The 26,903-nt window shown below is 40.6% G+C and overlaps 1 protein-coding gene across 15 annotated transcripts in view; it reads left to right on the top strand.

Annotated features, from left to right (window-relative positions):
- The window catches only part of LOC113030572 (disks large homolog 2-like), a 175,923-nt gene that overhangs the window by 53,744 nt on the left and 95,276 nt on the right, over positions 1-26,903 (top strand). Inside the window, exon 1 of one of the 15 annotated variants that reach the window (XM_026182138.1) lies at positions 4,738-5,429. The exons of the other annotated variants lie outside the window; for them this stretch is intronic. Coding sequence (XP_026037923.1) covers positions 5,394-5,429 — 36 coding nt within the window. The 5' untranslated portion in view covers positions 4,738-5,393. Of the gene's footprint in view, positions 1-4,737; positions 5,430-26,903 lie in introns of those variants that run through there. 15 annotated transcript variants of the gene reach the window in all.

Below are 26,903 nucleotides of genomic sequence, written 5' to 3'. Positions count from 1 at the left end.
GCATGTTGTATAAAGCACTGAGTGCTCCAGAATTGTAGAAAAGTGCTATATATAAGATAATATATAATATATAAGCAGAGGCGTCACACAATACACAGAATGTGAACCTGACAGCGGACTACAGCAACCTCCTAAAGGAAGAGCCATGACGTGATCCTCGCCTAGTGGCTGAAGAACCTCGTGGCACTCTATGATCACCTGGCAGCACAAATAAATTGCTAAGAAAAGGCAGATTAATCAAGATCATGAAGGATCCCCACAACAGTACAGTGAATGAGCACAACAGCGATCAGGGAGTTCTAGTTTCAGAGAGATGAGCAGCTGCTGGCTAACAATCCAGACACAGTGGTGGTTGCAAGGATCTGAAGACCGCCGTCGTGATAATGTGGCAATCCCAGCAGTCAGGATGTTACAACCTGCCTCAAAAGCCACAACATAAAAGTGGAGACTGACACAAGAGTTATAAGAAGCATAGGTTATATTTTTAATTACAGCAAAACTAAATGCTCTTAAATGACATGTTAAAGCAAACATGGATGCCCCTACATGAGGATCACAAGTTGCTGCACTGAACACAGAAAAGTAATATGTGACCAACAAAAAGAGGATACAGCAGCCACAAACCAAAAGAAATACCACAACGCAAACCACAAGTAGCAACCAATATTTCCAACTAAGTGATCTGTTTGTGTAGTCACAAAGTGAATTATCAAGTAGTCCTAGATGTTGTGGACTATGTAGCTAGCTGCTGGAACGTAATATTTTCACAAGATAACATGAGATTAAAAGAGCGGGTCTACATGCAATGATGCTAGCGCTAGCCATGCTAGCATGCTACCTCCAACAGATAGTCAGACTGAGTCCACAGGTGATGACTCAGAGTCAGTTTTTTACATATCCATGTTAGAAAAAGCGGGAATAGCAAGGCTAAATGCCTTTTTAGAGTGTGTGCTTGTACAAAGGGCAGTGCAAAGTTTTCAGCGTAAACAGCAGTGTTGTTCAATTCAAACAGTTAGCTACGTCTTCCCCTCCGTGAATCGCTAACCAATCAGTGAGCTCCTTATATTGCAGCAGACTGCATTACTTTTTCTCCAAGGACCCAAAAACAAAGCAAAACAAAACACGGAAATGGTAATGGGCATAGGTAATCTGATAGTTTACAGCTAATTCTGTAGCTAATCCCAAAGATAATGCATTTGCTAATATGATCGCTATGAACTGACAGGAAAGGTAAATGCAGTGAGTAAATGGTTTTGAAAATGAGGAGTGGAATCAATTTTAAATGTCAGAAATAAATCTTGATTTTTGAATCTTTTTATTTCTCTTTTTAAAATTGCATTTTAAAAAAGATTGATTGAATGATTTCAAAATGTATTTTGGTTTTTATAAAGAGTTAAATTTTTTGTGAAAATATAAGCTTCTTTAGTTAATGTTTTTATTCATTTATTTTATTATTCATATTATTGTCTGTGTAGATACTGTGCTGGAGTGGACAGGGGGTGAAGGGTAGATTGGGAGAAAAAAAGTGGAGGAATAGAAAAAGAAAAAGGACAGAAAAAAGAGAGAAAAGAATGGGCGTTTGGGGAATAACAAGAGGAGAGGCGTGTAAGATTGTACCTATGCTTGCTGGTCCCAACCCTCGATAGTCACGTTTTGGGGGGTTTAGCAATCTTGGGGGGTTTACGAAGGATAATCTTTACGTTTATCCTTCGTACTCTATATTCCAATGATTGTTTTACTCTGTGTTGTTGTTGCTGTTGTCCTTGTCCTGGATATGTCTTCCATAGTTGCTATTTTGTTTTCTCAATAATAAAAAACAAACAAACAAACAAACAAACAAAAAAGAAAGGAGAAAAAAGCTAATTATTCACTGGTTGTTTAAGAAAAAGGCATTGTTGCTTTCTCCTTAAACATTTCTCTCTGGGACTTTTCCCACTGACTATATTTTTAGAGATTTTTGGGAGGGGGGTTTAGAAAGACTCACCACACACCCAATGCTGCATTAGAGTCGCATTAGAATTTCTTGACATTCTGACTGAAAGAGTAATAAAAATTCTATCATCTCGTTTCACAAGCAACTCCCTAACGTTATCTAATACGAGTTTGTATGAATATATGAGGACATAGAGAGAAAAGATGAAAACCAACTGTGCAAATCAAAAACACGCCAACAGCATTGTTGTCATGTTTGACTTTTGGCCACAGAAAAAGAAGGCTGCAAAGCTTAGATGCATGAAAAAGAAACACAAATTTCTTTTTCATGCATTTATAGAATCTTAGGCAAGACTGAACTGCACTGCAAGTTCTGTACCGAGTTCTTCTTCATATAACTGGATGTTTCATTAAGTAATTTCAGTTGAAAATTGTCAGAGGTTAGTTCCCCAGACCTCATCCACCTGGGAGTGTTTAAATAAAGGACTTAATACATAGCTCAACAATAGTTGATAAAGTATCGCATAAAGTATGTTCCAGTCACTTTGTAATTGAGAATAAGAGTGCACATCTGCAGACAAATAGTTAAATCTGTGATTCTGGATTGCATTAAAATGTGCCACTGACAATGCTTGGTGCCTGCATCCACTGCAGTATTGCACTGAGCACATATTTGGATCAGTTTTCAAACTCTATCAAAGATGAAAAGTCAAAAGTTGATTTTTTTTTTAAAAATTTGCTATGTTTTGATTAGTGGTGGCGGATGTGTTTAGTGGTGGTGCTTGTCACTACCCGATCCGTACCGGAAACCCAATCGGTACCCCGCATGCGCAAATCTTACGTCACTTCCTCTCTTTGCCAACATTGCGACATTCAATATATTTGAATGATACGGTTAGCGCCCAGTTTGCTCCTAGCATTTCTCAGCAGCTCTGCCTCCTTTTCGACTACCGGGACATTTAAACAATGGATAATCCATATCCGCAAAAAATTTTGCTGTTCTCCTCAACAGAGAGCGTTCCCCGATTGAACAACAGCGCCGTAAAATAAGAAGAATGGTGCCTAATGACAGAGTTAATAATACAGACATTATAATATGTCACGCGAAGATTCAGCAGCCAGATGAAGTGTTTACTGGCAACTGACAGTGATAGCGGACATTATCATCACTTTTCCAACAATCCTCTCCTCACAGACAAGCATAAACACACTCGACTATCACTAAATCAAATTTAACACACGTTTGTAATGACGCTAATTCAGTTTACAATAGGCTTCATTCGCTCAGTCAGCAGGTGGCGGTATCCTCGTACACTGGGGGGTACACTGCCATTAAACGAACAGAAGAAGAAGAAAACCCCTGCACATGCGCGGTACGGATCGGGTAGACCCGATTTGTACGGTCCGACTTTGCACATGCGCAGTAAGGATCGGGAGTCCCGATCTGTCACTATCTTTTTACTTTTTTGTTTTTGTCTACATTATATTAAATGTTTCATTATCGGAAACATTTTAAGAGATACTTGTTATTCTTAACATCTTAACAGATACTCTGACCTGTAACTATCGTAAAATGCTTCGGCCGGAAGTAGACACCTTTCGCGCATGCGGGGTACCGATCGGGTTTCCGGTACGGATCGGGTAGTGACACTTGGTGTTCACTCTCTCCGAGTATCACTTCCTGTTCCTGTTCTAACACAGTGGTGCCTTTGTGTCACTTTTCTGCGTAGCAGTTTAATTAAAAACTTATAGATAACTTCTTATTTCATAGTGTAATCTTCACATGCTTCATCTAAAGCACACTCGCTAATTTATTGTTACAGTATTCACTCACTGTGTCTTTAGGGTTTCACTAGCTTAGCTTAGCTCATAGCTGACTCGCTAGCAGCATTGCCTCTTCATCTGTCCCTCCTGCACTTTCCTGCTCATTGTGTCAGATTTTCAGTTACTCCTCGGCCTCTTTTAGCAGTAATGATACTTGTAAAAGATGCAGCCTATTTTCAGGTCTGGAGGCCAGGATCACTGAATTGGAGACTCGACTTCACACCCTTGCAATAACCCATAGCTAACCAGGCCCCTGTAGCCGGTGTAGCCAAAGATAGCATAGGCCCTGCTAACAGGATGGCTGACAGTGAGGTGGAAGCATAGTCAAAAGTTACAGTAATTTTAAAAAATGTCGGAAAACACTGTCAGTGACGAGTTAGGGTTTAAAGGGCCTTGGTACACCACCAACCTTTTTATGTATCTGAGACATGTGAAGCTGAAAACCTCAGCAACCAAAGTCAGTTGTCTTCCCGTGTCCTTCAACGCACATATTAAACAAATATGTAAGACTGCTTTCTTCCATTTGTGCAACATCTCTAAAGTTAGAAATATCCTGTCTCAGAGTGACGCTGAAAAACTAGTTCATGCATTTATTACTTCCAGGCTGGACGACTGTAATTCATTATTATCAGGAAGTCGTAAAAACTCCCTGAAAAGCCTTCAGCTAATCCAAAATGCTGCAGCAAGAGTCCTGACAGGGACTAGAAAGAGAGAGCATATTTCTCCTGTTTTGGCTTCCTGTTAAATCCAGAATTCAAAATCCTGCTCCTCACATACAAGGTCTTAAATAATCAGGCCCCATCTTATCTTAATGACCTTGTAGTACCATATCACCCTATTAGAGCACTTCACTCTCCGCCTTGAGGCGACTGATGCTGATGTTGAATTGAATTGATTATAGCGGAGATGCTGACAGATTTTTCATTTGTTTTACCTAAAGCCAAGTGGGAAACATTTTAAACATGTAATTCCTAACATTAAAGATCCATAAAGTTCTTTTGCTTAGAAACTAGTGAGTGGAAGGGTGAGTGCTGTGCTGCCACTGGATGCAGATTAAATTGAAGCCAGTGTGTTACTGAGTTCCAGCAGTCTGCCTCAGCAGACAGCCAATGAAAAAGAGAGCAAGGGGAACCTTTACCATTACCAGAGCTGACGCTCCTGTCCTTCCTGCCCTTGCTTTCTCTCACCATATAGCACTGTTCTGTTGTGCAGCCTAGAGACGAGCAGAGAATGGACTCAAACGAGGAGGCAGAGGGTGAATGAGAGGGAGAGAATCTGAGGAAGAATTTGGGGTTGGTGTGTGGAGCTACTGTTTTGTGTGCGTGTTAGACGATGACGTGCGCTGTGCTCTGAGATGGCGTAAAGAATTCTGATTGCCTTCAGCGGTGTGGAGGAGGCATCTCAATCCTTGAGAGGGGCCCACATGCAGTAATGTCTGTCCGCTGTGGTTTCTCTCCTTTGCAAAGGAGAGCGTGTGCATGTTTTCTTCCTCTTTCCTCCCCCTCTCGTTCTCTGGTAATCCTTACCTCCTCGGTTCTTCATACTGGCATCTTTTTCCGTCTTCCCACATTTTTCCTTCAGGGATGAGATAAGTGGTGATGAATCTGACAATATATTGAGAGCTCCTTTTTTGTCTGATGAACATGGATTGTCTTTGCATTGTCACAACCAAGGTAAGAGACATGATTCACTGGACTTGAGAATAGTCACTGTACGGGAATGAGGGATGAGGTAAATCAGGGGAAAACGCTGTTTTTGTGTTGGTTGTTTCTGGATGAATATAGATGTTTGCTATCCCTCCCTCCTGGTTGTCTTCATTCCCATGTCACTCTAAAGTAAAAAGTTGTATAAATTCATTTTCATTGCTGCTGCTGGACATTTCTGTTTACCTGTTCTGGTTCACGTCTTTCAGTCAGCAACACTATAAAAAGCTCAGATATGGCAACAGAAGCTGTTTTGAACTTGTGGCTCTGCTGCAGCCCAGTGCTCACACAACGTGAGTAATGCCAACACTGCAAGAAAAAGGTTGTTTCACTGTAACGCAGAAGTCTTTGTGCACACCTGGAACATTTTATTTTTGAAAATGTTTAAGTTACTGTGCAAACGATCATTGCATCACTCAAAAGAGCAGTTCTTCAGTCCCTGTGACCACCATACTGTCATCATGTTTATTAGATTTCCTTTCTAAGTTATTGTTTCCTTGGTATACATAATCCTTACCTCTTTCCTGTTTATGATTCAAAATTAATTCAAAGTATCTCATCATGACACTTGTAACATCACAAAGCACCGTGAATGAAGAACATCAGACAGGGATCATCGGTGGTTGAGGATAGGACCACAATGGATAACTTCAGATGCTGCAGTGACTCTACGCGGCTCATAGCGTTAAAAACATTTTAATAAATGGTCTGCCATCACTATGTCAGAAGTTTAATTTTTGTTCATGTTGGATAATCTTTCTTTACATTTGGGTATTAAGAATATATTTAATTACCAGAAAAAGTATTTCTACTGGCATTAGTTCCAAGTTTGTAACATCTGGTATTGTGGCGTCCCTGGTTGCAGCCATTGGCCCCTGTTTTAATAGTCACGAGTCAAAGTGAAACTCTCTTTGAATATCACCTTTATTTTCATCTAATCTAAAACTGTATGATCTTTATGGACATAGGACAGTGCAGAGAAGACAGAAGCTGGGAGAGGGTGCACAGTAAATGGCCGGTGGGTTTGAACCCAGGTCTCTGCCCTATCACATCTGTATTTATAACCTAACTATGTGGGACAATATTACAATGTTAACCACCTTGAGGCGACTATTGTTGTGATCTCATCCTGCATAAATAAAAATTGAATTTAATGAAGTTGACATTTGTTTCTCTTTTGTGTATTAAAATTACAGCAAAAATCATTTCTAAACCTTTTTTTTAGGAAATATCACCAAACTTTTGAAGTTTCATAAACTGATGACCACAGAATCACATTTGTAGCTCTTCTCAAATGAATTAAACTACATTTCTCTGGAATCACCTGCAGGTTATATTCAAAGTATGTAAGTATGACCTATGGTTAACCAGCTCTCTGGTCGGTGTGTTAGCTGTTGAAGCTATTTTAGCACTAATGGTACTCACTGCAAATGCAGCTTAGCTCAGTGCATTGTACACCGAACTGTTATAATCTTATAATTAGATTCACCACAGTAGCTGGTGTGGATATAGTAACTTAGCTTTAGTTAGCTGGGCTCTAACCCGAGCTGCCAGGACACCAGGCTGGCTGTGAGGGTCCCATTATAATTCAGTTTAATTTAATTTTGTTTATATAGTTCCAAATATTCGTCAACATGTGTTATATTGCAAGGTAAAGGCCCTACAATAATACAGAGAACCACAACAATTAAATGACTCCCTGTGAGGAAGCACTTGGTGACAGTGGGAAGGAAAATCTCTTTAAGAGGCGAAACCTCTGGCAGGATTAGGCTCAGGAAGGGGAAGCCATCTGCCACAGTTGTTTGGGGGTGAGGGGAGGGAGACACTGTGGAAGATAGCCAGAGACTAAGAATAACTGATGATTTAAATGCATAGTGGTTTAGAAACACTATTTTTACTCACTGTGTTTATAAAGGTGAATAAAGAAAGAACATTCAGCGCATTGTGTGAATCCCCGAGCACACTAGACCTACTGAAGCATTCAGGGTCACCTGATCCAGTCCTAGCTACAGATACAGCCACTTACAATAACCACCTGGATCCTGACAGGACCGTGGCAGATCCTTAGCCGCTCCGCAGCTGGTTCTTAACCAAATCTTAGCTGGCTGGGAGAGGTAGTTCTAAGTGGCTGTATCTGTCTGTGCTTTAGCAAAGATCTCTAAAAATCTTCCCATTAATACAGAACATTGCAGCGAGAGTAGTGACAGGGACCAGAAAGAGAGCAGATTTTCCCCCTTTTAGCTTTGCTTCATCCATCACTCTAACCCTGTAAAATCCTGCTCCTCACATACAAGGTCTTAAATAATCAGGCCCCATCTTATCTTAATGACCTTGTAGTACCATATCACCCTATTAGAGCACTTCGCTCTCGCTCTGCAGGCCTACTTGTTGTTCCTAGAGTATTTAAAAGTAGAATGGGAGGCAGAGCCTTCAGTTTTCAGGCCCCTCTTCTGTGGAACCAGCTTCCAGTTTGGATTCAGGAGACAGACACTATCTCTACTTTCAAGATTAGGCTTCAAACTTTCCTTTTTGACAACTCTTTATTGTTAGGGCTGAATCAGGTGACCCTGAACCATCTTTAAATGATGCTGCTAAAAGGCTTCCACTGCTGGCAGCTTCCAGTGACTGTTTCTTTTTGACTAATCCCTTCACTCTTTGTTTTAAAACACCACTACTGTTAATTAGTAACTTCAACTCTTGCCTTGCCTCCTATTGTTCACCTTTTGTCCTGTCTTTTTTTGCTCTCCTCCTCTTTCCCCTCACCCTCAACTGATTGCAGAGGATGGTTGCCCCTCCATGATCCTGGTTCTGCTGGAGAACCAGAACTCTGTGTGTGTGTGTGTGTGTGTGTGTGTGTGTGTGTGTGTGTGTGTGTGTGATCATACAAAGATGCAGTGTGGTACCAGGCAGGGGTGCCTTTTATCCCCTTAATCTTTTTCAATGATAATTGACCCACTAACTATAGCAACAAGAACAGCAAGGGTTTGGTCAAAGGAAGTCAAAGGGAAGCTTTAGAACCCAAAATATGATTGTATGCTGACGATAAGCTTGTGTATATTTCTGACCCAGTGTCCAGCATTCAAGACCTTTTAATTTGACTGTTTGTCTTGTATTACAGTCAATTTCCATAAAACTGAATTAATGAAATTAGGGATTAAGATCCCAGACGGGCAACCTCTTCTAAAATTTTAGAGATTCTCTTTTTCTCTTGGTGTAAGAATTAATTTGGTGAAGATGTTTTTAATAATTAGAGTTATTGGAAGTGTGTTACAAAAATCATGGGATTGTCACTTTGCCCAGTATTATTACTGCTCTCCTAACATCAGAACAGTCCTATGCTGGATAAGAAACTGCAAAAGAGGCGCTGCTTTACTAAAGGATCAGTCAAACTGTTTTTGGAAACCTGGAAGCTTTCGTTTGTGTCAAATATGGAAGCAAAAGATACTAAGGTGCTTTTTTTTTCTTTGTGTGTCTAGTCAGCTTTTTGGTGAAAAAGAAAGATGCAGGGTTGATATGGTTATTGAATATGGAGCTGCCAGGGATAAAATTCATGAATGTTGTGAAGGAGGATACAAGGGATGGGGTGACATGGAGGCAGATCATCCACTGTGACAACCACTGCGGTGAGCAGCTGAAAGAAGCAGTTAGTAGTAGCGTCTCATCTAATATCTTGTTAAATTCTGTAAAGTGGTTGCAGTTTCATATCCCTGATGTTTGACAGCACGGCGGTGCGGTGATTAGCACTGTTACCTCACTACTAGAAGGTCCTGAGTTTGATTCCAACACCTGGCCAGGGTCTTTGGGTGTGGAGTTTGCATGTTCTCCCCGTGTTTGGTTGGGTTCTCTGCGGGTACTCTGGCTTCCTCCTACAGTCCAAAGGGGGGTTAGGTTCCTTGGTGTTCCCCTGGATAAGCTAGAGGAGGTGGCTGGGGAGAGGGAGGTCTGGGCTTCTCTGCTTAGGCTGCCGCCCCCGCGACCCGGCCCCGGATAAAGCGGAAGAAGATGGATGGATGGATCATTGCTCGGTAATTTGTCTTTGACCAATAAGCCCAGACTCGGTCACCTGGTTAAAGTGGCTGTTCAGATCTCAGGAAGGTCTCAGGTCCAGCTTGTGAACTTTGGTGCTGAGTAAGGAAACCTCTGTCATGTTATGTTCAGACCATCCTGTCTTTAGAGATTTTCTGGTCGTCAGCATGAAGTGCCTGCAGTGATGACCAAGAGAGATAGAGTGTCTATTATACCTGCTGCTATTATCATGCTTAATAACACTTTGTTGATGCTACTGATGAAACTTAGGCTGTTTTTTTCTCTGTGTGGACATACTGCAAATCAGCTTCTCATTGGGGACAACAGAGTCACTATTGACCATTGAACATACATATATATATATATATATATATCAAGTTAAAGTGGGGGATACTGTCTACTTTACAGGGAATATAAAAACTTCAGAAAGGATTTGTGCTCTCAGTTGACAAAGTATCAAAACAAAATCAACCAGTTTAGACTTGAGAGAAAGAATTGCTGATGCTCAAAGTTATGACAATGTTTTCGAGTGTCCAGAAATGAAATGAGAAGTATCACAACACTGATACTTCACATGCATCTGATTCTCCAAAAGTCATTGCAAAACCTTTACTTGTCTAGATATACAAGATATCCAAACACAAACACATTAAGGATCCTTTAGAGCATCGTTGACTAATGCCTGGAACACCAGTGGTGCACTGGTCAACCAAAACAGCATCACTAGATAATCAAAGTGCCTGCATCTGCCGGGGAAGAGGATGGTTGAATGATTCCCGTAGTGAGTCTCTAATGCAGGTCTCCACTGGTTCTGTCTGGGTAGGAGAGGTGACCCTACCTGAGGCTAAGCAAGACGTTAATAAACACACAGAAAAACTGTTGTACAGGACTACAAGCCGCGCCACAGCAATATAAATGCATTTGAAATGAATTGAATTGAACTGAATGAATTACATTATGTCTGAACACTGATAGGGCACAGGTTATCAGCATGCCAGAGGGATGATACATGAGTGCTGTCAGAGGGTAACACTGATGGTGGCTAATGATTGAATAATTATGACCATGTGACAAATTTGGACTTTACATGGATCACCTGGTTTCTGAGCAAAATCAACGCTGCGTTTGCTGTTTTGGGAATTTCGTCTTTTTTGTTTTTTCAATTTAGCATTTTTTGTGACTCATGGTTATTGAATATATTACCTCTCAGCTGTGTTAATATTGTATGCAGTACTGTGGAATAGACCTGACGGAGTGTAAAACAACCTGAAACATGCAGTATATAAGGTTTAACTCGTGGCGTATGCACTGCCAAAACTATTAAATATGAAACATATGTGCTTTCTGTGTAATGCACAGTTGCTGCAAAGAGATCTGAAGTACTATAAGCTACGTCTGCTGTTCTGTTGTAATGCTTTTGGGCATGATGAATATACTTTTGTAATTGAGTGAGAGGAAAATAGAGGGGAGGGGAAAAAATAAACAGATCCCTGGATGAACCTGTTTGATATGCTGTCATTGTTGCTGGGTTTGTTTGTTTTTTTCATATAAATTTTTGACCACATAAGAATAATACAGTGTATATATACCAAGTGTACCACTTTTAAAGTGCTTAAAAGATAAGTAGTCTTTGGGGATGAAAAGTAATTTTCCTGTCAGTGTGTATTAAGAATGGTAGCTCAGAAGCCTACATTGTAAAACTGTTAATTGCTAAATTAACTTATCCTGATTAACCTGTCAAAATCTTAAACATATTGTGCTTGCATTTATTAAATGGGTTTATTTATTATATAGTTGGGGGAAATTGGGATAAAAAGGCAAAAAATGACAACTTCTAGAACTGATGAGTCATTTTGATCCCTTTAGATACATAGATATACACAGTGATGGGAACAGCAGCGTTAAAAGTAACGGCATTACTAACACTGTTACTTTTTTCAGTAACCAGTAATCTAACTAATTACTGTTGCTATCATTACAACGCCATTACTGTTGCTAACAAGAAAAAGTGGTGCGGACGTGCTAAGGCTGTCTTCAGCTTACCGGGAGGTAGGGGGGGCGAAACAATCGCACAAGTGCTGCTGATTGAGGAACAATAAAGTAGTCATGGTAAACCAATCACATGATCAATTTAAGATTCCATGGAACCAAGACGCTATGTCAACCCAAGACAAGGGTGAAGTTTTAGGAGTGATGATGCCAAGAGAGAGTGAAAGAAAGAGTGAGAGAGAGAGTTTTGAGTGAGTGTGTAGTGTATTGTGAAGTGAGTGTGTAGTGTAGTGGATAGTGTTGTTGTGTGTGTCAGAACAATGAGGCGACTGCTGAAGGTCACAGCTGCTGCCAAAAAGCCACCAAACAGTGTAAACGCTGTCTGCAGGTGGAAACAGGAGCAGCGACACACCTGCTGCTGTCAGGCCTGCAGGTATCAGCCTGTGATCTGCTTTTTTATCTTACAGTGGACAGAAATTATTTTTGGGAGGGGCACAAATAGATTGTGTGGCATCTTATTTGATGCAGAACAGCTGATTGTTCTGTAAATAGTTTCAGTGGTTATAAAATAACAGCTTGGCTGCATTTTAGGTAAATAGCTGCATATAACTTTGTTGTTTGTAAAACCTGTGCATAGGTTTATATTTGCATTTCAAGTTAAGAGAATGATTTTTAAACATGTTTGTGGTTGTTACAGTAAAAACATAACTTTTTCTACTCGGATTTTATATTTTGTGTCTGGTTTCAGATCAGCTGTGCTGATACAGTATGTCAAATGAAAAAATAACTGTAAATTCAGACGTGTGAGGTTGTGCTGAAAAGAACGGCACCAAACAAAACAAGGCAGGATAAATCGTTTTTAAAGGTGAAATGACAAGTAGTCAAAAACACCCTCGACCACAGAGGGTTGAACATTTTTTAAAGTAACGCAGTAGTTACTTTTTCTAGAATTTAGTTACTTTTATAATAACTCTGTTACTAACTCAGAGATACTTTTTTGAAGAAGTAACTATTTACTATTACTAATTACTTTTTCAAAGTAACTTGCCCAACACTGGGTATACAGTATACATGTATAATCCAAATTCCAAAGAAGTTGGGGCATTGTGTAAAACATAAATAAAAACCGAATACAATCTTTTTCAACGTATATTCAAATGAATACACCACAAACACAAGACATCTAATGTTCAAACTGATAAATTTTGTTGTTGTTTTGCAAATCGTCACTCATTTTGAATTTGATGTCTGCAACACGTTCCAAGAAAGCTGGGACAGAGACAGCAAAAGACTGGGAAAGTTGAGGAATGTTCAAAACACACCTGTTTTCAACATTCTGCAGGTGAACAGGTTAATTGTAAACAGGTGTTTGTCATGATTCGGTATAAAGGTACTATCCCTAAAAGGCTCAGGTGTTCACAAGCAAGGATGGGATGACCACTTTGTGAACAACTGCGTGGGCAAATAGTCCAGCAGTTTAAGAACAATGTTTCTCAACGTACAATTGCAAGGAATCCAGGCGTTTCATCATATACTGTCCATAATATCATCAAAAGACTCCGAGCATCTGCAGAAATCGCTGCATGAAAGCGGGAAGGCCGAATACCAACACTGGATGCCCATGACCTTCGATACCTCAGGCAGCACTGCATTTTAAAACATCATTCTGTAAAGGATATTACCGCATGGGCTCAGGAGTACTTCAGAAAACCATAAAAATTCTGTACATCAATAAATCATGTTCATTTTATTCTAATGATCTCTCCTTATTGAACTATAGTTGGCTGAAACAAAGGCAGAGGGAAGGGCGAAGGCATGTCAGGAAGCAGTGAAAGAGAAGAAAAGGTGTGGAGATGAATGTAGGGGCACTAAATGTCAGATTCTGATTGGTGAAGGAACTGTTGGCTGATATGCTGGAAAGAAGGAAGGCAAGTGTATTATGTGTAAACCCAAGTAGAAGGGAAGCAAGGCCAGGAGTATTGGAGGTGGATTCAGACCATTGTATCATGGCATAGATAGGAACATAAATTTTAGGAGTCATTTCTTGGAGGAATATTGATGCCTAGGGGATGTTTAATGCTGTCGGTGAGTATGTCCCACATGTTGGATGTCAGGAGATAAAGAGAAATTTTGAAGTAAGTTGGAGAGAATGTCCCCAAGGGAGAGAGTGTGATTGGCGCACACTTTGATGGACAGGAAGGAAACAGAGGTGAGGTTATGGATCAAGTGATAAGTATGGTGTTAAGAAGAGAAATGGACAGATGTTTGTATAGTTTGCCGATAAGATGGAAATGGCTGTAGTGACCATGTCCTTAAAGAACACCTTCAACAGTTGTGCCTTGAACCAACTGTTGTTGTGATTTGGCGCTATATAGATCAAATTGAATTGAACACTTATATGAACTTGACTGACATCCCATTCTTAATCTGTAGGGGGTTAATACAATGTCAGCCCACCCTTTGCAGCCATACAACACGTTCTCATCCCAAAGTGTAACAAATTACGCCATGTGACACATTGTCGGTATGTTATGCTTTCAGCCTCCCAACACATCTCTATGTTACGCATTCAGAAATGTCAGGAAACATGAGAACTGTTTGGAATAAATCTACACATGTACATTTCGTTTTACTGTCATTAGGATTAATGTTAGGGTTAGGGCTGGAATACACAGTTGGAACGCGTGTTACCGCCGGGAGCGTCATTCTATTGGATTCAATCCACAATCCGGCGCGTATCATAGGGACGCGGAAGGGTACCTTTTGCGTTCCTATTGGACGCCTCGGGATGTGACAAATCGTTGGTATGTTACGTGTCGGGAATGAGAATGGTCTGAGCCGTAAGATCTTCATCTCTTTTGGGAAGGCTTTCCATAAGGTTTAGGAATATATTCATGGGAATATTTGACCATTTCCAGTAATAATGGATTGGATTTATATAGCGCTTTTCAAGGCACCCAAAGCGCTTTACAATGCCACTATTCATTCACTCTCACATATACACACACTGGTGGAGGCAGCTGCCCTGGGGCAGACTGACAGAAGCGAGGCTGCCATATCGCACCATCGGCCCCTCTGGCCAACACCAGTAAAGTGTCTTGCCCAAGGACACAACGACGAGGACAGAGAGTCCGGGATCGAACCGGTGACCTTCCGGTTACAGATACGCTTCCCAACCCCCTGAGCCACGGTCGCCCCGACAGTAGCACATTTGTGAGGTCAGACACTGACTTTGGACGAGAAGGCTTGGCTCTCAGTCTCCGCTCTGAATCATCCCAAAGGTGTTCTGTTGGTTTAAATTGAGGACTCCGTGGAGGTCAGTCAAGTTCATACCAAACCCGCTCATCTATGTCTTTACGGACCTTACTGCCCTGCTGTGTAGTTATCTTGAAACATGGAAGAGGCCATCCCCAAACTGTTTCCACAAAGCTGGGGCTTGAACGCAGCTGCTTGGCCATGGAAACCTATTCCATGAAGCTCTGTATACATTGTTCTTGAACTCATTTGAAGGCCAGGTGAAGTTTGGAAGTCTGTAGCGATTGAGTCTGCAGAAAGTTGGTGACGCCTTCATCCAACATGGAGTCAGCTCACACTGAAAAAGAAAGTTTGATCTTATGAGTGATTTTATGTGGCTTACCACTTGGGTTAGATGTTATTATTCCAAATTACTTTCATTTTGGAATATTTAGTAGCAAGCAGATGGCCGCCCCTCCCTGAGCCTGGTTCTGCCGGAGGTTTCTTCCTTTTAAAAGGGAGTTTTTCCTTCCCACTGTCGCCAAAGTGCTTGCTCATAGGGGGTCATATGATTGTTGGGTTTTTCTCTGTATCTATGAAGCGCCTTGAGGCGACTTTTGTTGTGATTTGGCGCTATATAAATAAAATTGAATTGAATTGAATTGAATTGAAATTGAAGGAAATTTCACAACTGGACTTACTGGATTTACTGAACTCCTGAGAGCGACCCATTTGTTCACAAAGGTTTCTGGAAGCAATCAGCATGCCTATGGTGCTTGATGTTATACACCTGTGGCCATGGAAGTGATTGGAAGAATTCAGTGATTTGGAAGGTTGAATGGACACTTTTGGCCAAAAAGTGTATATATTCATATTGAATTTTCAGTCTGTTGATTTGCTTCATCTCTTACATTGTAATCTGAGAAGTTCATCTTGAAATTTCAATACTTGATGAATTGAATGAAATTGCGTCACGTGGCCATGGAACTGCTTGCGAGTCAGGTGTTTGATTCATTGTCTTCTGACCTACCAGCAGGTAAAGCAGGTCATCTACTAATTGGAAGGTTGGTGGCTTAAATCCTTTTAATCTTTTGTTCAGATTCTAAAGAATACAGTGAATTGGCAGCACAATTAGGAGAGATTCACTGGCTCAAATCCAGAAGTTTGGCCTGGAGCTGAGGTTACAGCATAATTACCTCCTGACTGAATTTCGGATCAGTTTCATTGTAGCTCATTCAGCCACATGTTTCTTCTGTACTTCATGGAAGCCACTCTTTGTCTCATTCTTCTCCCTCAGCTCAACTTCTCACTCTAAGGAAGAAATAAATAAATATGTAATGGCTGCAGATCTGATTGGTTGTCAGTTCACTTAAACAGCTGAATCGATAGACAGTTCCTATGGTAACAGGGAGGCTGGCGCCAAAAATATATGCAACATGCAGACTGGTGCATCTCCCACATACTTCACTGTTGCCTTAAAACAGTAGGCATGTCGCTAGTATAAAGATTGTAACTCTGAATTGAAAGCTATGAACGAAAAAACAACAATTTTTCTCCATAAATCATAAACTGTTCAACTTACTTTTTTTGGTTTATGTTTATCATTTATAGACTTTCCCTTTGATGTAAGGAGTTCACCCAGGAAAGTTATCAAGTTCTCATACATCTGTTGAAAAACTCATGACTTCTACCATTATGACTTCTACCTGCTTATTTGTCTGGCAATCCGATGGACGAGGCTTGGGTTTGGTGGTTGCCAGTAGGGCTGGGCCATATTATACCGTTCACGGTAATACCGGTATAATGTTAGGCAACGATAGGAAAATGAAATATCGCGATAGAATGGGAGTAAAACGCGCATGCGCAGTGCCTTTGTTTTCATACGCACATGGCCGATTGTTGAGTGAAACAGATGAACCAGAATTGGTTTGTAAAAATGGTGCAACTTCCGTGATGTGGAACTGGTTTGGTGTTTGTCCGTCAGATACACAACAAAGCACATTTTTTTGCAGAACATGCAAGCGGCCATTGTTATTGTCATATTTGTCGGACTAAGATGCTCTTAAATCTGGGAGTAATCTGGGTCCTAAACTCCATATGCAACACTGCAGCATCACTTAGAGTTAAAAACTGTCTAAATTCTTTCATCTTTAATAAAACGATCAGCATTGCTGCTTTACCAGGTGTAACTATAAAGTTTAACTTCCAGGCATCCATGAAAACAAAAGTTATTACATTTAACGGAGTTAGAAGTTAGCAGGAAGCTAGCGGAAGTTAGCTCGCTAGTTTCGCTAGTTACCTAAGGATGATATTACATGTTCTGACTGAGAGATTTCTGAAAAAAATCAAACGTACAGCTCTGCTATCACTTCCAACATAAATGAAGACAGGAAACTAAACAGCAGTGACGTTTGTAGGGTTACTGAAGTTGGGCTAGCTGGTATATAATGATGTGCTACGTGATCGCTAGCGACACAGCTATGTTAGCATAACATAAACAGTGAAGCTGGAGGACGAACACTAACACTTTTCCACTTATAAAAGTTAACGTGAAGGTTCTTCATGGTTAGAGACAAATGCAATCGCATGGCAGGATGCTGTAAACGGACCAAACTTCAGTCAGGAGAACAACTGAGATAATCCATCCACAATACGAGGTTAGTCATTAATATACTGCAACAACATGGGAATAGAGCAGCTGCCAGAGAATTCAACATTAATGAATCAATGGTACAGAAGTGGAGGAAGCAAGAAGAATGAGTTTAATAAAGTTTGATTTATCTGACTGCTTTGTTTCGCTTAATGTGCCTTATAATCCCGTGCACCTTATGGTCCGAAAAATGCGTACTGCACACTGCAGTTTAATGTTGCAAAGCACCTCTTTTTAACTTCAGTGGATATTATACACGGTTATGCTCAGGATATGTCAGCCCATTTCTACTGGAAATGCCTTTTGGTTAAACTTTCAGCAAGGAATTTGAATTTGCACTGTTACATTTTTATAAAGCTTTAATATACATAAAAACCAGCTTCTTGTTTAAGTGAAAATAAATGGAAGGTTGTCTTTTTGCGCTAGTAATGTTGTGGAGTTGTATTTTGTCTCGCATCAATTATATCGTCGGTTATATCGTTATCGCAAATTTTCAAATATATATCGTGATAAATATTTTTGGCCATATCGCCCTGCTCTAGTTGCCAGTACAACTCTACTTGTCTGACTGTACTGAAGTATAAAGATTGGTGAAGGGGGGATCATGATGTGGGATTTATTTTCAAGATTTTGGCTCAGCCGCTTCGTTCCAGTGAAAGGAACTCCTGATGCTTCAGCATAACCAAGCCATTTGGGACAATTTCATTATTTGGGCATGGCACCTTCCAAAACGTTCCACCATGTCCACGCACCAGTTCACAAACCAAGGCCCTTAAAGATATGGATGCGCGAGTTTGGTGTGGAAGAAATTGACTGGCCTGCACAAAGTACTGACCTCACACCTGTAGAACACCTTTAGGATAAAAAAGAGTGGAGACTGCAGCACGATCTCACCCAATGTCAGTGCTTGAACTCACAAATGCACTTCTGGAACAAAGGCCAAAAATTCCCACAAACACATTCCTAAATGTTGTGGAAAGACTTTAAAATGTCATAAGTTCATATGCACATGAAGGCTGACAAGCAAATACGTTTAGCAAAATAGTTTATTTTAACTTATTTACTGCAGTTTAATAACTTAATCTGCAGTTTTTCTTTTTTTTATTGTCCGAGAAAGAGAAATCGAGTCTCTTTGGGCTTGAACATTACAGTTCACTGTGCGACCAAACGCAACAGTTGCATCTCAAAGCTTTTTAACGTCTTTCCCTTTTTTCCTCACAGAACTCTGGATGTCTGCTGTCAGACAGTTTTGTACTCTTACAACAGTTCAATTCAATTCAATTCAATTTTATTTATATAGCGCCAAATCACAACAAAAGTCGCCTCAAGGCGCTTCATAGATACAGAGAAAAACCCAACAATCATATGACCCCCTATGAGCAAGCACTTTGGCGACAGTGGGAAGGAAAAACTCCCTTTTAACAGGAAGAAACCTCCGGCAGAACCAGGCTCAGGGAGGGGCGGGGCCATCTGCTGCGACCGGTTGGGGTGAGAGAAGGAAGACAGGATAAAGACATGCTGTGGAAGAGAGACAGAGGTTAATAACAGATATGATTCAGTGCAGAGAGGTCTGTTAATACATAGTGAGTGAGAAAGGTGACTGGAAAGGAAAAACTCAATGCATCATGGGAATCCCCCGGCAGCCTACATCTATTGCAGCATAACTAAGGGAGGATTCAGGGTCACCTGGTCCAGCCCTAACTATATGCTTTAGCAAAAAGGAAAGTTTTAAGCCTAATCTTGAAAGTAGAGATAGTGTCTGTCTCCCGAATCCAAACTGGAAGCTGGTTCCACAGAAGAGGGGCCTGAAAACTGAAGGCTCTCCCTCCCATTCTACTTTTAAATACTCTAGGAACAACAAGTAGGCCTGCAGAGCGAGAGCGAAGCGCTCTAATAGGGTGATATAGTACTACAAGGTCATTAAGATAAGATGGGGCCTGATTATTTAAGACCTTGTATGTGAGCAGCAGGATTTTGAATTCAATTCTGGATTTAACAGGAAGCCAAAACAGGAGAAATATGCTCTCTCTTTCTAGTCCCTGTCAGGACTCTTGCTGCAGCATTTTGGATTAACTGAAGGCTTTTCAGCGAGTTTTTAGGACATCCTGATAATAATGAATTACAGTCGTCCAGCCTGGAAGTAATAAATGCATGAACTAGTTTTTCAGCGTCACTCTGAGACAGGATATTTCTAATTTTAGAGATGTTGCGCAAATGGAAGAAAGCAGTCTTACATATTTGTTTAATATGTGCGTTGAAGGACATGTCCTGGTCAAAAATGACTCCAAGGTTCCTCACCGCGTTACTGGAGGCCAAGGTAATGCCATCCAGAGGAAGAATCTGGTTAGATACCATATTTCTAAGATTTTCAGGGCCGAGTACAATAACCTCAGTTTGATCTGAATTAAGAAGCAGAAAGTTAGCGGCCATCCAGGTCTTTATGTCTTTAAGACATTCCTGCAGTTTAACTAATTGGTGTGTGTCATCTGGCTTCATGGACAGATAGAGCTGGGTGTCATCTGCATAGCAGTGTAAATGTATGCTATGTCTTCTAATGATGCTGCCTAAGCATGTATAATGTAAACAGAATTGGTCCTAGCACTGAACCCTGTGGAACTCCATAATTAACCTCAGTGTGTAAAGAGGACTCTCCATTTACATGCACAAACTGGAGTCTATTAGATAGATATGATACAAACCACTGCAGCGCAGTACCTGTAATACCTACAGCATGTTCTAATCGCTCTAATAGGATATTATGGTCGACAGTATCCAACGCTGCACTAAGGTCTAGCAGGACAAGCACAGAGATGAGTCCACTGTCAGAGGCCATAAGAAGATAATTTGTAACCTTCACTAAAGCTGTTTCTGTGCTGTGATGAGCTCTGAAACCTGACTGAAACTCTTCAAATAAACCTCTGCAGATGATCTGTTAGCTGTTTGACAACTACTCTTTCAAGGATGTTTGATATAAAGGAAGGTTGGAGATTGGCCTATAATTAGCTAAGACTGCTGGGTCTAGAGATGCTTTTTGAGTAAAGGTTTAACTACAGCCAGCTTGAAGGCCTGTGGTACATAGCTGATTATTAGAGATAGGTTGATCATATTTAAGATCGAAGAATTAATTAATGGCAGGACTTCTTTGAGCAGTTTTGTAGGAATGGGGTCTAAAAGACAGGTTGATGGTTTGGAGGAAGTAATTATTGAAGTTAACTCAGAAAGATCAATTAGAGAAAAAGAGTCTAACTTAACATCAATGGTACTAAGAGTAGCTGTAGATAATATTACATCTGTGGGATGATTACTGGTCATTTTTTCTCTAATGATAAAAATTTTATTTGTGAAGAAGTTCATGAAGTCATTACTAGCTAGTTAACGTTAAAGGGATTGTTGGCTCAACAGAGCTCTGACTTTTTGTCAGCCTGGCTACAGTGCTGAAGAGAAACCTGGGGTTGTTCTTATTTACTTCAATCAGTGATGAATAGTACGATGTTCTGGCTTTGCGGAGGGCTTTCTTATAAAGCAGCAAACTATTTCTCCAGGCTAAATGATGATCCTCTAAATTTGTGACACGCCATTTCCTCTCCAGATTACGAGTCATCTGCTTTAGGGTACGTGTTTGAGAATTATACCACGGAGTCAGGTACTTCTGATTTGAGGCCTTAGTTTTCACAGGAGCTACAGTATCCAGAGTCGTACGTAGTGAGGAGGTGAAATTATTAACAAGATAATCGACCTCTGTTGGGGTAGCGTTCAGATAGCTGCTCTGCTCTGTGTTGGTACAGGGCATTGGAGATGATAACAGTGGGTGGATTATATTCTTAAACTTAGTTACAGCACTTTCAGAAAGACATCTACTTTGATAAAGTCTACTCTCCACCGCTGTGTAATCAATTATTGTAAAAGTAAATGTTATCAGGAAATGATCAGACAGCAGAGGGTTTTCAGGAAACACTGTTAAATGTTCAGTTTCTATGCCATATGTTAAAACAAGATCTAGAGTGTGATTAAAGTTGTGGGTGGGTTCTTTTACATTTTGAGAGAAGCCAATTGAGTCTAATAACAGATTAAATGCCATGTTGAGGCTGTCATTTTTAGCATCTACATGGATGTTAAAATCACCCACAATAATTATTTTATCTGAGCTGAGAACTCAATCAGATGAAAAGTCTGAGAAATCAGACAGAAACTCTGTGTAAGGCCCAGGTGGACGATAGATGATAACAAGTAAGACTGGTTTCTGAGTTTTACAGCTGGGGTGGACGAGGCTAAGCATCAGGCTTTCAAATGAATTAAAAGTCTGTCTTGGTCTTTCATTAATTAATAGGCTGGTGTGAAAAATTGCTGCCACACCTCCCCCTCGGCCTGTGCTTCGAGATTTCTGGTAGTTAGAATGACTCGGGGGTGTTGATTCATTTAAACTAACATAATCATCCTGCTGCAACCAGGTTTCTGTACGGCAGAGTAAATCAATTTGTTGATCAATTATTAAGTCATGTACTAACAGAGACTTGGAGGAGAGAGACCTAATATTTAATAATCCACATTTCACTGTTTTACTCTTTGGTTCAGATGTGGATACTGTATTGTTCTTTCTTTGTAATTGTTTATGTTTAAGTTGTTTGTTGCTGGTTTTTAGTTTGTTTTTTGTCTGTTTGGGAGCTGACACAGTCTCTATGGAGATGGGTTTTTGGGGGGGTAGCAGGAGGAGAGAAGCTGCAGAGAGGCGTGTAAGACTGCAACTCTGCTTCCTGGTCCCAACTCTGGATAGTCATATTTTGGGGGGTTTAATAAATTTGTCCATATTTCTAGAAATGAGAGCTGCTCCATCCAACGTGGGATGGATGCCGTCTCTCCTAACAAGACCAGGTTTCCTCCAGAAGGTTTGCCAATTATCTATGAAGCCCACATCGTTTCTGGGACACCACTCAGACAGCCAGCAATTTAAGGAGAACATGCAGCTAAACATGTCGCTCCTGGTCTGATTGGGGAGGGGACCAGAGAAAACTACAGAGTCCGACATTGTTTTGGCAAAGTTGCACACCGATTCAATATTGATTTTAGTGACCTCCGATTGGCGTAACCGGGTGTCATTACTGCCGACGTGAATTATGATTTTACTGAATTTACGTTTACCCTTAGCCAGCAGTTTTAAATTTCCTTCAATGTCGCCTGCTCTGGCCCCTGGAAGACAATTGACTATGGTTGCCGGTGTCTCTAGCTTCACATGTCTGAGAACAGAATCACCAATTACCAGAGTTTGACCCCCGGCGGGTGTGTCGCCGAGTGGGGAAAAACAGTTAGACACATGAACGGGTTGGTGGTGTACCTGGGGCTTCTGTTTAGGACTATGCATCCTCCTCACCGTGACCCAGCCGCCCTCTTTCCCCAGCTGCTTGGGATCTGCCGGGGAACAGCTAGCGGGGCCTACGCTATCTTCGGCTGCACCAGCTACAGGGGCCTGGCTAGCTACGGGTGAATGAAGGGTGCGAAGCCGAGTCTCCAATTCAGTAATCCTGGCCTCCAGAGCTGCAAATATGCTACATTTGTTACAGATATAATTACTGCTAAAGGAGGCCGAGGAGTAACTAAACATCTGACACAATGAGCAAGAAAGTGCAGGAGGGAGAGGTGAAGTAGCCATGGTGCTAATGAGTCGGCTACGAGCAAAGCTAAGCTAAGCTAGCGAGACAGTACAGAGACAGTGAGTGAATACTTTGGCTATAAATTAGGTAGTGAGTACACAGAAAGTGTGCTTCGGATGAAGCACGTGAAGATTATACTATGAAAGAAGAATGTGTTTAAAAGTTGTTAATTAAATTGCTAAGCAAATAAGCTACTCAGAAACACCACTGTGTTTGAGCAGGAACAGGAAGTGATACTCTACCACAGAGTGAGCGAACACCAAGTGACAGCGCCACCAGTTATGTCCCAATTTCTTACTTGTAATATTCTGAATTGTTATTGAACGGACATATGCTGCCTTGGTAATTTAATTATAGAAAAAACACATTACATGAGCTGACCTGTACTACTTCTGTAATTGAATTATGTGTCTGTGTTGCATGTAACCTGTTCCTCAACACTGGCAGGTAGCACAGGTGGCAGCTGTGACCTGTCATTGCTTTTTCAGCTTGTTAAAACCCTACATTTTCTTCTTACTTACATATACACATACTAACGTTTGCAACACTTATTCATTCTTTGCTGTGTGATTTCTGCTTACGTTGGGGAGAATCTGTTCAATTCATTCGTGGCCAGTTTTTTCCAGTCTAAAAGTTACAACTCGAGTAAAGTAACACACACGTTACTTACATTATTGCGTTATACAGCATGTCAAAGATTCTTCGTATCACATTCCCACATCCTTCTGTACCCACAGTATTAGTCCCATCCTGTGTCTCTTTAGTTTTCCATTAAGTGTGCAAATCACTCAGCCAGCAGACCTTCTGTTTGCATTTTCACTCACCAATTCTTCCCCTTCAGTCCCGCCTGCTTGCTCACGAGCTTCCATGGAGCTTCACATCAAGTGAAAGCTGTTCTACTTTTTCTTTTGTATTTTAAATTTACCAAAACAAAATGAGACAATCAGATTTGTTTCTTCAAATCAGTGATGCTGCTACTTATGTTCCATCTGACATTGTTATTTTAAAGATAACACTCAGCTTCCTTTATGTTCCTACAGCACTCCCATGGTTTTTGCATGCTACTGTGGTCTGAGATCATGACTAAGCGTGTGTGTGTGTGTGTGTGTGTGTGTGTGTGTGTGTGTGTGTGTGTGTGTGTGTGTGTGTGTGTGTGTGTGTGTGTTTGATAGAGGTAGTGATGTAGGGATGACGCCCACTTTGAGGGAGGCTAACTGGTGTTTCAGTTACACAGGTCTTGTTATATACGTCTTGTGTGACGGGTGCATGTTAGTGTCCAGTAACCTAATAATGTAGTAGTACAAATTTAAGGTGACCTTGAGGGTTTTTAAAGGTGGCTTTGGTTAAAAATAATAATAATTATTATTATTTGCAAGTCACGTTTTCTTTTTAACACTGTTCATGTGCTGATGCTCCATGACTGTTTTACTTTGGTGGCCACAGTCATGCCTAACAGCACAAATCTCTCTTGTAATCACTACCACCTTCAGCCTTGGCTAACGCAACCTGCTAACCAGGCTTAGTGTAAGCTTTGATCACTCACTCAGTGCTGCAAGACCTCAGTGAAATTAGAAGACTAGCAGCAAAATATGAAAAATGCTTTTAAAAATCTGTAGTTTTACAACAGATGTATCCTGATTTTACTCTCATTTTAATCATAAACAATGGCATTTATCCAAAACCTTCACCTTGCAACAGTTAACAGCAGTTTTCACAACACAGCTTGTTTTTAGGGAAAATGTCATTGAGGAGAAAATCATTAACTATGAGTACACACATTTGAAAGACAAGTATCAAACATGACTGGCTATTGTAAGCCATCAACGTCTGCCACGTATTTTCAATGTAAGAAAGAACATTAGCATGAAACTTTGCAGATTTTATATTAAAAAGGTGACATAGAAGCCATTTTGATAGTGAGCTTGTTGCGCAATATAAGCTTAATATATTGTTTAATACATTACGTTATACCACCAACTACCATAGAAGGTCTTCAAACCCATCAGGATGAGCACTGTCACAACCCTACACAATGATCACTGGTGTGAATGTCTCTGACCAAACAATCAGAAACAGAATTCATGAGAGTGGCCTGCAGGGCCACTAGTGGGCTCTAGTGGGCTCTAGTGGGCTCTGTACTCACTATTTGGCACAGTTCAGTCGAACTAGGATTTGCCATAGAATACCAGAATTGGCAGGTCCACCACTGACAGTCAATGTGTTTCTGTCTGACGCTACGAACACTGTTCTACGTATGTGGCAAGAGAGCGCAGGTTGGTCTCTCTATATCAGTCACTCACTGATTGTTTTTATATTAGTGTGTGCTCAAACAAGGGACTTTTTTCATATTTATATGAATATGAAAAGTCTTCATATTTTAACTAGCCCATACTCAAACATTTTTGTGATGTACACAATATTGCTAACAATATTTGCTCATCTGCCTTCACACGCATATGAACTTCAGTGACATCCCTTAATCATACTTAATCCATAGAGTTGAATATGATCTTAGTCCACACTTTGCTGCTACTACAGCTTCAACTGTGCTGGGAAGGCTTTCCACAAACTTTAGTTTTGTTCACTTTTAAAATTCTAAATAATTTAGCGCCCAGCTATCTTTCCCAACTCCTCCACTTGTACAATCCCAATAGAGCACTTAATTCGTCCAATCAGATGCTCCTAGCACAACCTAGGAGGTGACCGGGCCTTCGCAAGCGTAGCACCCAGACTCTGGAATAACCTCGCCGGTTCATATTTGTGCCGCCGAGTCTATCCAGTCTTTTAAATCACGTCTTAAAATCTATCTTTTTACTTTGGCTTTTGATTCTTACGAGTTGGCTTGTTGTGTTGTCACCTATTGATTCCTGTCCTGTCTTTATTGTTTTGTTTTAATTGTCTCATGCGTTTACTGACTGTGAAGCACTATGGCCAACTTTGTTGTTTTTAATATGTGCTATATAAATAAATTTTGATTTGATTTGAAAGTGTGTTTATAGGAATTTTTGACCATTTGTTTAAAAGTTCATTTGTGAGGCACTGAACGGAAAGGCCAGGCTCACAGTCTCCACTCGAATTCATCCCAAAGGTGTAATACCAGGATGAGGTGAGGACTCGTGTGCAGTAAGGTTGGAACAACAAGGTGCTCAAATCCTCAGATTTTCCCCACAATTGTCCAAATGTCTTGTCTACACGGCCAAAGAGCTCTAGTTTTGTCTCATCGGACCAAAGGACGTGCTTCCAGTATGCATAATCCTTTTCTAGGTTGCTGTTAGCAAACTTCAGTCTGGCTTGAAGGTGTCTCTTCTGCAGAAGTGGTGCTTATTTTGCTCTCCAGCCTTGCAGTCCATTCCTGTGCAGGGTTGCTGGCGGGTGTTCTGTGGTCCTTAGACATATTGCATACTAGTTTTCTTTCCAGAGTCTTTGAAATCTTTCAAAGCTCTTTCTCTGCACTGTTGTTTTGTACTATGTGTCTCTCTTTTCATGATGATAATTTTCACTCCAGTTCTTGACTATAGGAAACACCACAGTATCTTTGCATAGCCATTTCCTGCTTTTTGAGCATCAGCAAATGTTTTTCTCAAGTCTAAACTAATTTCATTTGCTATTGGCAGAGGTGGGACCAAGTCATTGTTTTGCAAGTCTCAAGTAAGTCTCAAGTCTTTATCCTCAAGTCTCAAGTAATGTCAGGCAAGTCAGAGTCGAGTCTCAAGTCACTGGTGTAAAAGTCCGAGTCAAGTCACAAGTCTGAAACTTTGAATTTCAAGTCCTTTCGAGTCTTTAAAAAAAACAAACGAAAAAATAATGTTGCAGTTATGCTAAATGTAAATATTAGACCATGTAATTTTTAAAGCTGTGTTTTTCTCAACACATGACAAAATAGTGAACTTAGAAAATATA

The sequence above is a fragment of the Astatotilapia calliptera genome, chromosome 10 (assembly GCF_900246225.1).
Source record: "Astatotilapia calliptera chromosome 10, fAstCal1.2, whole genome shotgun sequence".
Lineage (NCBI taxonomy): Eukaryota > Metazoa > Chordata > Actinopteri > Cichliformes > Cichlidae > Astatotilapia > Astatotilapia calliptera.
Note: the sequence above shows the minus strand (reverse complement) of the source record. Positions and strands in the feature narration are given on the sequence as shown.